This window comes from Lonchura striata, chromosome 3 (genome assembly GCF_050655825.1).
Source record: "Lonchura striata isolate lonStrDom1 chromosome 3, ASM5065582v1, whole genome shotgun sequence".
NCBI lineage: Eukaryota > Metazoa > Chordata > Aves > Passeriformes > Estrildidae > Lonchura > Lonchura striata.
In genome coordinates this window covers 24882830-24898705 of record NC_140705.1, presented here as the reverse complement: position 1 = coordinate 24898705, position 15876 = coordinate 24882830, and the positions used below count along the sequence as shown (strand labels likewise).

Sequence of the window (15876 nt, the reverse complement as noted above, 5' to 3'; positions counted from 1 at the left end):
ACTTTACAGTGAAGAACAAATGGTTGTGTTGGTAGCTAAAGTAGCATTGAGCTAACCTCACTTCTGCTGTCTTCTGCTCCTTCTGGTAGCCTCTCTTTAGCTGAACCTGTTTTGTTACCTCATACTAATAATAGGATTATTTTATTAGGCAACCACTAATAGACCATTATTTCATTTTTTTTTTTTTCTTCTTTTTTATTGAAGGAATCTGACTCATTAGCTGGGGTAAATGTTCATGTCATGTTTAATTTAATAATAGTCTAGTGATATCTAATTACAAATGAAATTTCAGCTCTTCCCAAGCCATTATTAGCTACAAGCTTGTCTCCATTGTTCTTTGGCTGGTCTCTAGAAATGAAGAAGGAATTTGAGGATGATTCTGAAAACTATGTAGAGTACCTCACAGAGTGTTCCATGGCTTAGTATGTCAAGCTGCTTTGTTTATAAGCCTTGGAAAATACATATAAATGTAGCTTTTATCTGGAATGAGATCCTTATTTGAAAGACATTACTGTGATGTTTTCACATAGAACAAATCTCATCTAAAAGTCTTGAATGACATCTGTTCAGCACTGCTTGTAGAGAAAACTTTGCTGTAATCAAGAGTCTTCTCTGACATGTAATAATCTGAACCAGAAATGTTTTAGTCACTGCTTTTCTGTTTTTAGGGGTCAAGTCTCTGTGCTTTATTAATGTTGTCTCACTAGCTTCATTGAGAGCTATTATCCAGGACAAGAAAGACAAATTTAGAACCAAATAATTCTGTTGTCATCATTGAAAAAAATGTTTAAAGATATTTTACAACACTGAGGAAGCATGACAGTATGTTCTGGTTCAGTAAAGCTTTTGCCTAACTTTGAAACATGTATAATAGTCAAGGGAATGTAACTTTATGCTTTAAGACAGCTGGAAACTTGAAAACCATCTTAACTGGGTATTCAGCCAAACAATGTTTTGCTGAATTGAGTGCTACATTATTTTTAGCAAACAGTATATGAATAAAGTTATATTATTTTTATTTTCAAAACTGGTATATTAGCCTTGGAGGTATTTGTTTGTTTGTAATTTTATTTGATTTTTACTTTACCTTGCTTTTCATTAAGTATCATGTCTGTTTCATTTGGTGACTGGTTGCTACAATGAGATTGAATTATTTCTGGAGTGTTTTGCAGAGGATTCAAGGGATTTTTTTGTTTATTAAAACTGTTTGACACTCACTTCATCACAAAAGATAACCATTCCTGGGTGCATTGATAGGAACCGTCAGCTGGAAGGCATCTCGGTGGTAGCGCAGCAGTTCCATGAAGCTCTGGAGCCACTGGTGGAGTGGCTGACAACCACAGAGAAGAGGCTTGCAAATGCAGAACCCATTGGAACACAGGCCTCCAAACTGCAGCAGCAGATTTCTCAGCATAAAGTAAGATACAAACCACTCACTTGCTTTGGTCATACTTTTTAGATCTTCTGTAAACCACAATGAAACTGGCAAATCTGTTGCACTGTACTCATTTTACCATACCGTTTCATTTTTTTCCCCTTGTAATTTAAGTTTTATACCTTTATGTTGGCAATATGTCCTTTTTTGTTAAATTTTTATTGAGTTCCACTTAAATTTATTTTACGTTTTTCTGATTTTCTTTTCCATTATTCTTCATTATTTAACATAAAATATAGGCCCTAGAAGATGATGTCCTAGCTCACAATAAGAGTTTACATCAGGCCATTAGTGCTGGTCAGTCTCTAAAGACTATGAGCTCCAGGGAAGATAAAGATATGGTGCAGGAAAAGCTAGATTCTGCTCAGGCACGATACATTGAAATTCAAGAGAAGAGCAACAGCAGATCTGAACTTCTCCGGCAAGCTTTCAGCAATGCTCAGATTTTTGGGGAGGACGAAGTTGAATTGATGAACTGGCTGAATGAAATCCATGATAAACTGAACAAATTGTCAGTCCAAGATTGCAACACAGAATTGCTTGAGAAACAGCACTCTGAATTACTGGTATTTTGATTTCTGTTCATTTCTTATTTAATTCATGTTTTTAATTTGATTTATATCCCCATACATCATTTATTTTCATTAATATGTTTTGTTTAAAATGTCAGTATGCTTATTCTAAATAAAAATAATATATTTTTTTAGGTCTGTGCTAACATAAATGACCTTTATTCATAGGATCTTCAGGAAGAGATTCTTCTTAGAAAACAAAATGTTGATTTGGCTATACAGAATGGGTTAGAGCTTCTCAAGCAAACAACAGGTGAGAACTTCCATAAAACTATAATTTGTCATACTTTTTTTCCTTGTACTTGCCTAAGAAAATTAAAGTGAAGCTTGTAAATATGGTTCATATTTACTGGTTAAAGCAATCATAGTTGTTTATTTTAATAAGGCTTGAGGTCAACCTAGGCTATCTTTTGGGGCCAATTTTACTTTTAATGTAAGTGAGCAAAAGGCCTTTTTTTGCCTGTAGAGAATTTAGCCCTTGAATCCTTTTATTATTTTTAGTGGAAAATTATTCTAGTGAACCTGCATTCCATTCCTAATAGTGAGTTATGGACATTACTCATAATGGAGGGCTGTTTGGCAGTGGACACAGTAAATTCCCTGCAGGCATCCACAGATGAACAAGATATTAGACTACCTATTACTGCAAGGGGAAAGCTTCAGCCATGGGAGCTAATTCTGTGGGAAGAGTTGCATTCCAGTTATACACAGTGTGTCTGTGCTGTAGATCAGCATCTGTCCATATTTTCCTGTACTTACAAAGTTCTTGAACCCTTTGAGATATACATATGTTTGTGCAGGGTGGTATTATCCTTTTCTGTTCCAAACTTTGAGATTACACATATTCTGTGATGAAATCTGAACATTTCTAATATTATGGCTAATAAATTTCAATGCATTGTTTTTCTTTTAGCCTTTTGAGTTTTGTTTCAAATGGACAGCAATGAGGGTGAATTGTGATGTCAAAATCTACTGTAATTGAAAGTCTAGTTAATATGTAGAATTTTTTTTGTTCTTTACATTTTCAGTAACACTTTTATATCTTTTATTTGGCCTTTATAAGAAGTATTGTGAATTTAAGGGTGGATTTTTTTCATAAGAACATTTCTGTTTAAAAATGGATTTAACTCCTTAATTTGTAATAGTTCAGTAAAGCAGAAAAAAGACAGCAGGACTGATCCTGAACTGAAGTAAAGTTTGTACCTCTGTGGGTTTTATTTATGGTAGGATAATTTACAACAGTTGAGGATTGGCCTTGTCACTTTGCTTGGGTTATATTATAAATTAAATACTGAAGTTTCTGTAATATGTGGAGTTTGGGATTTTAGTTTTTTTGTTGTTGTGGTGGTTCTGATTTTTTTTTTTAATATTTGTCATTATGGGAGATAACATTCTTTTCATATTTTAGGTGATGAAGTTGTAATTGTTCAAGATAAACTGGAAGGCATTAAAGCGAGATACAAAGATATTACAAAATTAAGTTCTGATGTATCCAAGACTTTAGAGCAGGCTCTGCAGCTTGCAGGCCAACTGCACTCAACTCATGAGGAACTCTGCAAATGGCTTGATGAAGTAGAGATGGAGTTACTCTCATATGAAACTCAAATACCAAACGGTGAAGAATTAAGCCAAATACAAGAAAGACAAAAAGTACGTTTTAGAACCTGGAAATCATTTGCTATTCTGTGATTTGGTGAGGTTTTGTGTTAATTCATGCTTGATATGAAATAAATTTTTTAATAACTAATTTTGGCATCAGATCATTTGAATAAGTGTAACAGTAGTTAAGAATCAAACTTTTTCCAGAGTCATCTGTTATAATCACTTATGAAGTTGGGCTGAGGTTTATTTTAGCACAAGAGAAGAACAACATTTTTGTTTTATTCAAGGAGCTACCTAAGACTGGGAAACTTCATAAGCTGTCAAACAAAGTTATTTTAGTTCTTTAGCTGTGGCATGGATAAAATCCTGTAAAATGTCAGCATTTTAAACATATATTACTAATTTTGTTTAACAAGATCTATTAAAAAAAATGCACTGTAAGCTGCATGGTATAGAAAATTTTGACGGTAGAAGATTAAAAAATTTCTATTAAATTTCTTTAATAGATGGGAAGTTCTATACAGGTAAAAGCTTGTTCCTTTATGTGAATATGTGCTTGAAATTTAATCCAATAATTTAGAATTATTGCAGGAATAATTTTAATTCATCATATTTTGCTATATTGCATGCCGATTTCATTTGCTGATTATTTAATTACTTATGGAGCTGCAGTTCAGAACCATCCATTAGTTTTATTTTTTTTGATGCTTCACGAAGTACTAACAATTCTTAGAAAATTTTCAATCATACTGAATGGAGAAATATATTTAGGTTAGATTTTGTGGAAAATTTTCTTAAGAATTACTTACCTTTTTGACAAACAACTTACAGTACCAAAAAGCTAATGCAGTTTAGCTGAAAATAAGTATTCTAATTTATCCCTTTGATTTGTGTGGAAAGCATTTCATGCAGTATTTGAAAGAATGAAAAAACTGCAAACTGTATATTTTGCATTCATATACTGCCATGTTTAAATGGTTTAATTGTTTTAAATGGCCTTTTACAGGAGCTGAAAAAAGAAGCAAAGAACAACAAAGGCTTAGTGGACACACTGAATGAAGTTGGCAGTGCCTTCCTGGAGCTGGTGCCATGGAGGGCCAGAGAGGGGCTGGACAAGATGATAACGGAGGACAATGAACGTTACAGATTAGTGAGTGACACGATCTCTCAGAAGGTGGATGAGATCGATGCTGCCTTCCTGAGATCCCAGCAGGTACTGAAAACTGTTCTTTGGACAGTAACAGTCTCTGGATGTGTGTACTTCAACAAAAGCTGTCCTTCAATAATGTTGCCAAAAGTTTGTTATGTTTGAGCAGCAAAAGGCCCATTTGAAATGGGATTCCAGTGTTAAAATATGAATGCCAAAAATCTGTTAATCTGTACTTTGCTGTAGTTGTCACCCTTTTTGTTGATGCAAACACCAATATTTTAGCTAAAATTGCTGTTAGTAACCTGTGGCTCCTTAGGTCAGAGTTTGCTTAAAAACTGAATGGCCCACATCTTTTGTGCATCATGTGTTAAGTAAAATATGGTCCAAGATCTTGAGCCACCTTTTCTGGAGATGACACTGATATTGCTAGGTTGGCCATACCTTTTAGCATCTGCCAATTGTTTATCTCCTCTGCACATTAGACCATTAAAAGCTGGATGACCTTGTTTGCTTAAACAAGTAGGGAGGATTTAAATATTTTTTATTTTGCATTTTTATTAATATCCTAAATCCTTTTATTAATATCCTCAATACTTTTGTTCCTGGGGTGCAAAACCTGAGTTATTTAACATGTGGAAGTTTCTATACATGCACAGAAGTATATGTGGATGCACTTTGAGAACTGGGCTCTAATTTTGTTACTAAATAGTCTCATATTTAAGCCACCTTATAAATGCATTGTGGAAACACAGTTTTCCAGTTCAGGCATACAAATATTGGAGATTTCTCCTTTTGCTGTGTAGTTCACTTAAACAGTTGTAAGAGGACAAGGAGAAAGCATGTGATAATTTCAAAATTTGCTAAAAGCTGACTAAAAGAGGCAGTAAATCAGATTTTCTTCTAAGTGAGCCTAAAAATAACTACAAGTTTCTTTTTAAGAGTTTTGATAATTAATATTTTCTCATCTCATTAACCTAATCCTCAAAAGTGAAGGGTGATTTTTATTTTATTTTTTTAATGAGTGATAATGAGTGAGATAGGAGATTATATTATTGGCTCTCCTTCAGATTTTCTGAATTCCATGAGAATGCTGCATCGTCTAGCATAAGTTGATCAGTTTCAGGTCCAGATATGAAAAGTCCAGCGCTCTTATTCCACTAGCTTATGTTGCAAGGCCATGTTGCACTCTAATCCTGCATACCCCTAACCTCTACTTCAGCACATCATCACAATAAACTCCTATACACCATGTCCCTGTGATAAATTTTGGGTGGCTTAATGTGCTTCCAGTAAAGGATAAGATACTTCCCATTCAGCTATGCAAAATAAAAGCATTTTTGAAGAAGTTTGCCCTGTGGCAACTTGTTGAAGTGCCTATACTCTTAAGTTTTGGCTGAAGGACAAAGCTGCTGAGAATACAAGGCTTTGGTAGGAGTAAGTGTGGGTTTCTTGTGAGATGTTCCTGGAGCAAGTTGAGGAATGCAGCAAGAAACACAGATGATTAAGCAGAATAGCTTCATATTGTGAATGGAAGCTGGAAGAATAATAGACAAATGCAATGTCCAGGGTTTTTAACTACCTGGGCAAAATGGTCTCAGGCTGATAATAAATTCAGCTGCATGGTTTAGTCTTTATTTCTCAAGACTGAAGGCCTTGATGAGGTCCTCTAGTGAAGGAGTCCTATATAGAAACACAAGGTCATATTCTACCTGTTCTTCACTCTAAAGCAGCCTTAGAGAGTGCTTTAGAAAGCATTCATGGAGAAAATCACAGCATCATCATATTCAGAAGTCAATCATTCCTGATCAGAAGAAAATGTACCACAGTGAACTATGCTTGGTTAAAATGGATGGGTATTAAGTAGATGATTTTATAGTGACTCCAAGTGTAGCTGAGGGCTCATAAGTAACTGCCATGTGTAATGGGAAGAAAACAATTCAAATTTTGGATGCAGAGAGTGCCAATTTTATGCTTTTTATTCATTAATGTTGTTTTTAAGCATCATGAATTGGAAATCCTATACCTTTAGCAAATTGAGTTTAGAGTTTTTCCCTTCCTCATTACTATTCAACTTAGAAGTTTCAGTGCCATGCCTTGATTTTGTTATTTCCATGAAATATTTCCTTAGTTACTTACATACCCATTAATATTTGGTATCAGGAAGTCACACTGCAGTTAGTTTGTGCATCTAACTCATTTGAAATCATCTTCTCCCTTTCAGTCGTAAATAGATGGACATCTGAAGGCCTTGATTGTGAACTGTACTTCCTAAAGCCAGGATTTAACTAGCCCTGGTGCATGTGATTCATGCTAGTGTTTACAGTACTGATTATTTCAGAACATACCTTTCTAGTAGGATGTCACAATGTTTAGGACAAATCTTACTTTCTGTAACTTTAAATGAGAAATGACATATACTGAAAAAGAATGTTCTGCTCTTTCACGTAACAAGTGGATTATAAATGCTGAAGAAGACTTGACTCACAAAGAATGAAATCTCAGGATTATTTCTTTCAATTTGTGGGACTCATGATGAACCATTAAGACAAGCCTGTGTTAGTGACTAAAGTGAATTCCAATTATATTAAGGAGCAGGGTTGTTATGGACTACAGCCATAAAAGCAAGTGTAAAGGCACATCATATTTTAAAGACCCATCATATTTAAGTTTAAAGGCACATCATATTTTAAAGACAAGTGGGACTGAGAGTGTTCAGAAGAAGATTTCTGGGGAAAGTGTGTGGCATCAACAACACAAGTAGCAGGTTCTGACCTAAACATCCTGACAACTTTCACAGTAACTCAGGGCTATATTACAGTTCAGGTAATTTTGGAAAGGGGGCAGAGTTTTAATGAATTTAGCAACTAAATTCTTATTTAGTTTCTAGATATGTTTCTATATAATTTCTACAATGTGCATCTGATACATCCCATCTAATATTTCTCTATGGCTTAGGCTCAAAGTTACCCTGGTTGAGTACTGCTACATGTGCGTGCTAAAATGTGTGCCTATAAACTTGTTCTGAAGAGAGAATGTATTGCTTTTGTTTTTTGTTTTTTTTTTAATTTGCTCTCACATTTCAGAAGACTTAGATTCCCACATTCTTCTTTTCATGCCTTTCTTTGCAAATTAGTAAGAAACTAATTTCATTATATTAGTGCTTTTAGGAAATTTCTGAAACACTTAAATGTTGACTATTGTAGTCAGAAGTTAATCTAAAAGTCAGAAAGAAGAAAAAGGACTGGCTGTATCCAAATGCTCAAAAAAAAAAAAAAAGAATTTTGCATTTAATCTGAGTCCTAGATCTGGATGAAATCCTGTCTTCTCTAAATTCTGTGAGGTTTTTGCACTAACTTTGCTGAACTGTGATTGTTTTGCCTTGATCATTTAATACCAAAGCAGCTCTTCAGATTAATAGGGCAACATCTAACAACTGTGTCTCAGGATAATTGTAACACTAGCAGTAATAATAAACACAGAGATGGAAAAGACATTTAAAAGTAGAATAAAATGAAAACAAGCAGTCTAGTTAAAACTCTGAGATTATAATCCTTTTTTATTCCCTTATAACTGTTAGAGAGCTGTAGGCTTTGGAAAAAAGTATTTGCTTCTGTTGCTTTGTCATGCTTATGAATTAAGCTGCTTGTATTAAAATTCCTCAGAACCATTTTGGGCATTGTATTTCATTTCTATAAAAATCTCAATGGAAATTTAATAGCTATCTTTCTGAAAATTCAAAAATACACTGTTTAATTTTCCTTAAAATTTTTGAAACTGTTGTTCTAATTTCATATCTGTAGAACTGCTGAACTAATTCTTGTCTCCCTCACTTAGTTTGATCAAGCAGCTGATGCTGAATTTGCCTGGATTGCAGAAACAGAAAAGAAACTGATGTCTCTGGGTGATATTAGGCTTGAGCAAGACCAGACCACTGCTCAGCTGCAAGTTCAAAAGGTAAAAGAAATGCATTTCCAACTGTCATGTTAATTATTGGCCGGTACATTCTCCATCTAGAGAATGTACTGGCATGATTTAATTTTCAATCCAATCATAATGAATGCATTTCAAAACCAGCTTTTTCTCCAAATACTTTTAAAAAAAAATATTATTCTTACCAACTTTTATTGTATTTCAAGGCTTTTACCATGGAGATTTTAAGGCACAAAGATACTATAGATGAACTTGTTAAATCTGGGGATAAGATTATGAAGTCATGCACTGAAGAAGAGAAACAGATGATGAAGGTAAAGTTCCTTAAATTGCAGCTACAGCGGTAGATATGCAGACAATATACAAGTAGAAGGATTCCTATTGTGTCTTTATAAAAATACAAATGAAAAAGCATTAATTACAGTCACTTCCTGTCTGAGGATTGTAGTGCTAGAGGAAATGCTGTTGTGTCTTGCTCTCCTTCCTTCAGGATGTTAAAAGAACAAAAGCTGTGTACTTGCTTCTTTGCCTGACACTAATTTGGAGCTCCATTTATCATCTTCATCCATAGTAAATAGTATTTTAGCCTATAGATGACTGGAGTAAAGAGGTGTTAGTCATCTAGGTTGATGTGTGGAGTCTGGCAGTTTATCTTCCGAGTTCTTTTGGGTCAGTGGTGCTGTGGGCGTGAGCATTTCTGTTCTGAATTCAATGGCTCTGCACCTCAGTGTCAGCCTTTACTTTCATTTCTGCTGATTTCCATGTAGACCTTGCTTGCCAAGATTATTGCATCCTGTCACAGCCCATGAAAGGCATTCTTATGACTTTGTTTATTACACACAAACGGCCCAATGTCAGGGCTGCAAACATGTAGAGAAGGATTTTTCATGTTGGCATTTAGGAAGGATTAGTTGTGGGATTGGGATTTTTTGCTAAATTACAGTGAGGCTGGATATATTGTGTAGATTCAGTCCTTTGAATCCATAAAAAACAAAGTTTCAGTAATTGTGCTCTGCTGCAGGATCTCTGAATAAATTTTATTTGATCTTAAGTAAATTTAAAATACATGAGGTGTTCTGCCTGTGAAGCTGTAGTCATAAGGCAGAGCAGTTTTGTGTAAGTCTCTACTAAATATTTTTATTTGTCAAAAGTACTGTATAGCTGTGTGTTAAGGTTATGTTCTGTCCTCTGGATAGCATCTCTGTACTTAATTTACATGCAAGACATAACAAATGAAAGGATAGCTTGTTCTGCCAAAAGGGAAAAAAAAAAAGCTTCTTCATATTCAATGTCTTGCTTATATGCAGTTTTTCCAAGGCTTGGATTTCTGTGCATTGTCATATATAATATTTCATAAACATGATAACATGGGCAGTTTTCCACAGGAAAAATATAGCTAGTATAGCTAGTTGATACTTTCATTTATTATTACATGCCCAAATACATTAAACTAGTAATGTTATTACTAAAATTAGTAATGCTACTACTAAAAATAGCCTTATAGTTCTATCACTATTATCTGTGTTATTAATGGTAATACATTCTCTTTAGGTAATGCATGCTAACCTGGAAAATAGTGTTTTGTAGTTTCTGTTGCAAGTCTGTAAATGACAGTCGCAACAATATATCCTATTATCTTGCCAGAATGGAAAAGAACCCTCCTTCCCCCCCCCCCCCCCCCCCCGGAAAAACACCAAACTAAATTAAACATCCAACAAATTTTGTGTATTTTTCCTCTTGCTTTGATTCAGAAATGCTGTGGAAAACTTAGTTTCTGCCAAGTGTCACTGAAGATGTCTGCAGTAAGGAAGTTGGGCTAAGATCTGTAGTCAAATCATTTGCAGCTTGACTAGAAGCCCTATGAATAAAGTGTCATTTGTAAATATCAGGATTGTTAAATGTATTCTAATTATTTTGCAAGTACTCTGTCAAAGTCTGGTATCCCTCATTGTTGATTCTGTCCACCTTAAACAGTGATACTGTAGAAACATCAAAATTGAAATTTTATTCACCATGAATTGATGCTAAAATTATCAAAGAATGTTTGGAAATTAAGGTAAGAGACACATGGAAAAACATACTTTTTTAAAATTAATATTATTTTACAGAAAAAGATTGAAAGCCTATTACAGAAATATGATCAAGTCTGTCAAATGAACTCAGAGAGAAACCTCCAGCTGGAACGGGCTCAGTCCCTAGTTAACCAGTTCTGGGAGACTTATGAAGAGCTTTGGCCATGGTTAACTGAAACAGAAATGATCATCTCTCAGCTTCCTGCACCAGCCCTTGAATATGAAACTTTAAAGCAGCAACAAGAAGAACACAGGGTAAGCATTTTGCCAGTTTTGAAAAATAAAGTGTTAAATATTAGGAAGTGTTTTGCTTATAACTGTGGAGTACTCTGCAAAATTCTTAAAACTGAAAGAGATATTCTTCTGTTGAAAAAAAAATTAAAATAATAATAAAAATTATATACATTTTCAGCAATTTCTCTACTGTTTACCAAACTGTGCATGTAAGCAAGATCTCTGGGGATGGTAGCAAGTAATGTATAAGCATAAAAGAGGGCTAAAGGGTAACGATTGCCATTGTATTGAGAGAACTGAATACATAAAAGTTATTAGTTATTAGTTAAGGTGTATATTTAAAAGTACCTATTAATGTCAGTATTGGAACAAACCAAAACAGAAACAGAAAGATATGGGATGTTGAGCAAGAAACAAAAGGGGGGTACAGTCTGTACAGATCTGGACATATGCTGATCTTATGCATGTATTAAAAATCTGGCTTTTGTTTTGTTGGTAACATTGAAACTAAACTTAGCTGAGTAAGGAAGATGAGCAATTAGAGGGCCAAGAATTGATTGCTTGGCTACCAGTCCCATAGTAATTTATCATGTCAAGAATGTTTATTGTGTAATAATTAAAATAAATAATTGTTTACCATAGCATCACAAAATAGAGGTGATGTTGTAGACTGGCCACTGTATGGCTATAAATCAGTTTGGATAAAAATTGAGGTGTTTCATAGGTGACTGCTAGTATCACATGGAATCAGATGCATCCCACTGAGGTTAAGAACCTGCATGTTTTGGCAGATGCAAAACCTGCATGGCCACTGGAGATACCTGTTTCTCCCTGCTAAGCATGGAGTAACTAATGTTTATTTTTTGTTTTTTGTTTTTTTAATTTTAGCTGCCTCCATTAAGTGACTCAAGATAGATAGCATGAGCCCTGGCTTCAAAGTCTTGTTTACTTTGAGACCAGCTAATGAAATGTGCCACTCTTATGTACTGGTAAACACCAGGTTCACTCATTTGTCTTCCTATTAGGTCCAGAATGAACAAACATGTTCTGTTAAGACTAGCTACATAACATAAGCTTTACAAACTACCTTGATTAGTCACTGTGAACCATATCATGCTTGCTTTACTTGCAGGATTGTTCCTCATGTACTTTAATCATGCTCCTTCTATGAGAAGCCTTTCAGATGAGTTTCTATTTTTGCATTTTCCCCAGGCTATGCCATTAGCTGAGATTTGTTTGTTAAATAGAAGATTAATGTCAGGCAGTTTTAACACGTAATCTGCTTTGAAACACTTGTTTGCTAGAATTGTTTATCCAATAGTAGATCATGGAGAAGACCAAATAATTTGTTGTTCTGTTAAAAAGAAGAAGAAGAAAAAAGGTAGCTCTCAAATGTGAATGAGAACCTAATGTTTCTGTTCTGATGTATTTACTGATGACTATCTTTGTTCCAAGTTGTGGAATTCATAGACTTTAGACTTGATTCTATGTGAGTAACATGCAGTTAGTTTGGTTTGAAATGAGCTGTTGGCAGAGTATTAGCATAAGGTTTAGACCCAGAAATGTGCACTCTTGTGGCCTTGTGTCAGGTCATCTCTTTGTGCTCAAAAGTAAACCATACAAAATTATTTTCTAAAAATTTTCAGACTGTTCTTAAAATCTCCTTTTCCTCTTCTAAGCTAATCAACATTTTTTTTTTCTTGTGGCAGGGTGTAGAAATTAAGTTACATTCAAAATAAATAGTACAATTAGGGGGTTGGGGGGTTATTTTAATTTGTTTTGTCACTGGGGGACTGAAGAGTTGTGTCACTTTCAGTCTCCTCAATGTCTCCTCTTCTGGGGAGGAGCAAGGAAGAAAGCCAGCATCTGGATTCCTTTTTAAGGGAAGGACTGTAGTAAAGAGAGGAGAACTTATTTACACTGAGACTGATACAGGCTCTTTTCTGGGTCTTCATTAATTTAAACAAACTCTCAGCTGGAAGGAGCAGTGGATGTACTTCTCATGTTCCTGCACTGGAGCTATTGGATAGAAACACATGGAGTTCACAGCACTGAGAGGGACGGTGCCTCACAAGACTAGGACTTTTCTGAAAAGAGAGGAATGAGAAAGTAAATAAAATTTAGGGATGGAGGAAAGGATGGGGCTACTCACACAAACAAAACCCTTTCCCTTTTGTCAGTTCTATTGGGTGCAAGCAAGAAAAATCTGAAATCTTCCGACAACTTGGAAGACACCTTGTGATATTTCACTTCCACAAGCCCCTGCACAGTTTTTGCTTCTGGGGTGGATGATGAGAGAGAATAGACAGCCGAGATCAAATATAATGCACTTACTAATTACTTGTTAAACATTGTGCAAGTTAAATAATAGTGCTGTTATAAAGACAGAAGGGTCTTGTGGCCTGAAGTGAAGATGGATAAACAGGGTTGATAGGTCTCTACTGATGACCCTTGCTTGTCCTTTTGCCTTTTTCACTGATTTTTTTGACCCTGCCTTGTGCTGGTTTCCAGTTCTTAAATCAAGCATAATTTCAGTTAATTTTCTCGCAATGCTGGTCCCTCTTTCTGTGATGCTCTTCAATGAAAGGCTTTGCAGCATGTGACCAGTATCAACATGAAAAGTATATATGTGGTGGCGTTACACCCATGTCTGGAATATCGTTGTCCTTTCTGTCATTATAGGTACTAAATATGATGGGCAATGTCTGTTGTTAGCATCATATGCATAATTAGCATCTTACATTCTGCCTGTAATCATATGTCCTGCCAGAGTGTTTCCAGTGTGTCTTTAGTTCTGATGTTTTATGCCTGGATAGTTCTGTGTTGGAGTAGGAATGATCACTGGCAAAGCAGTCATTAGCTTTATTTCTGCTTTACATTAAGACGAAAGGCATTTGTTTGGAATTTCTTGCCAGCTGGATGTGTTGGAAGTGTGGACAGTTGTAATGTGGTGGTGCAAGCATAAGAAACTGATAAGTTGTTTCATTTGTTATAGCAACTGCGTGAGCTGATTGCTGAGCACAAGCCTCATATAGATAAGATGAACAAAACTGGGCCTCAGTTGCTGGAGCTGAGCCCAGGAGAAGGCTTTTCTATCCAAGAGAAATATGTGGCAGCTGACACCCTTTACAGTAAAATTAAGGAAGATGTCAAAAAGCGAGCACTGGCACTGGATGAAGCCATTTCTCAGTGTACCCAGGTATCAATTAAGGTTTAAAGTATAATTGGGTTCATTCAATGGAAAAATACACATTGTCATCTTACATGGTTATATCAAGACTAAACTACTGTTTCATCTGCATTTTTCAACCTAATGGTCTGTGAATGTTCATATCACCGCTAATGGTATTGATTTTTCTATATCTCGAGCAGTTATAATTTTATATATTGGTCAGTATTATGACTTTGCAGCCACTGAAAAATGTTACAGCTGCTTAACTTTGAAGTAAAACTAGTGGTCTAAAAATGTGGGATTTTATTTTCACTTTTGTTTTATCTTACTGGTCTGTTGCTAGCTGATGCTTCATCTGTAAAGAAATATTAATTTTGATCAGTTAACTTGGGTATAGTTATTTCTAGAAATTAGCAGCTGTAGTTAACAGTGGTCAGTGGAACTAGTGGGTAGTTTAGCAGTGGTAGTGGCACTGGCTCTTTGCTGCAGACTCCAAAGAAGGTAACAAACGTGCTGAAACTGTTACAGAAAAGTATTGCCGGGAAACTTAGATTTCACACAATGTCATCAGTATGAAACTCAGGTCAAGTCCACAAAAGCTGCATATTCTAGCTTCATCAGCCAATGAAATGAACTTCAGTAGAGTATTGTCAAATGTTGTGTTCTAGCAACTGTTAAGTATTGGTTAATTCTTATAACTGTTAAATATGGGTTAATTGTCTTTAAATTCACACAGATTCTTTTTCTTCTACCCCAGATTCAGAAAAGAACTCAGTAAAACTTTGTACATAAACCCATACAAAAACCTGAATAAAAATGCTTTGTTCTATACTGCTGTTTTTATAGGAAATTCCCCTTTTTTCTCTGTTCCCTGGAAATTAAGTACTATATTCTGCTTAGGTCTTAAATACTAAATAAAGAAATGCACCTTGAAGACCTTACCAATTCTACATTTTAAGTAATCTTTTCAGGTCATTATAATTAATGTCATATTCTTAGCCCCTGCAGTTGAGTTTAAGAATGTGAGGCAAAACTAAATGACATCAGATATCATCCTACTTTTGAACTGGTTATAGATGTTTTATATTATATATATATTTACTGTGTAAACTTTCAGTCATTCTAAACACCTTCCTTATTCACACCTCTGAAATATGCCTGATTATTTAGATCCTCTCTTTTTCTTTGTCATAAATGCTTAGTCTTCCCCATATGTGGAACTGCCAATTTGAAAATCAAGATACTTAGTGTTAGAGTCCCTGTTTTGTATGTGATAGACATCAGCATGTTGTACTGGCTAAGTACAGAAAGCAAGAATTAGAAATGCATTCTTTGCTAACACCTAGAACATAATCAGATGTTGAGAAATTACTATTTATGCAATACTTAATGGTTAATTTTATATACCTAAATGTATACACAGATGGCAAAGCAAAGCATTCTAATGCCTATAGAATGTAATTATATAAAATATTTTTTATGAAGATATGTGAATATGTATTATCAGATCTCTCTACTATGATGTTTACGTCAATGTTTGTCTAGACCATCCTTGAAGAGTAATTATTTAACTCTTCAGGTTTTAAATTATATTAAATTGCACTGTGTATCAAAGGAAGGACATAATGTATGAAGCTAGAATGAGAGGTTGTAGTGACTTGCATTTTCTTCCTTTTAAGTTCTAAAACACTTTGTCTTATTTGTTGAAG

At 34.9% G+C, this 15876-nt stretch overlaps 1 protein-coding gene across 33 annotated transcripts in view; it reads left to right on the top strand.

Annotated features, from left to right (window-relative positions):
• The window catches only part of LOC110482163 (dystonin), a 283630-nt gene that overhangs the window by 222098 nt on the left and 45656 nt on the right, over positions 1-15876 (top strand). For 29 of the 33 annotated variants that reach the window (XM_085574701.1, XM_085574705.1, XM_085574681.1 and 26 more), the window contains 9 exons: positions 1258-1417; positions 1675-2001; positions 2176-2260; positions 3416-3657; positions 4616-4822; positions 8594-8713; positions 8896-9003; positions 10798-11016; positions 13991-14194. In XM_085574701.1, the coding sequence (XP_085430827.1) occupies positions 1258-1417; positions 1675-2001; positions 2176-2260; positions 3416-3657; positions 4616-4822; positions 8594-8713; positions 8896-9003; positions 10798-11016; positions 13991-14194 (1672 nt within the window). The remainder of the gene's footprint in view (positions 1-1257; positions 1418-1674; positions 2002-2175; positions 2261-3415; positions 3658-4615; positions 4823-8593; positions 8714-8895; positions 9004-10797; positions 11017-13990; positions 14195-15876) is intronic. The other 4 variants (XM_085574702.1, XM_085574687.1, XM_085574689.1 and 1 more) reach the window with 1 other exon arrangement.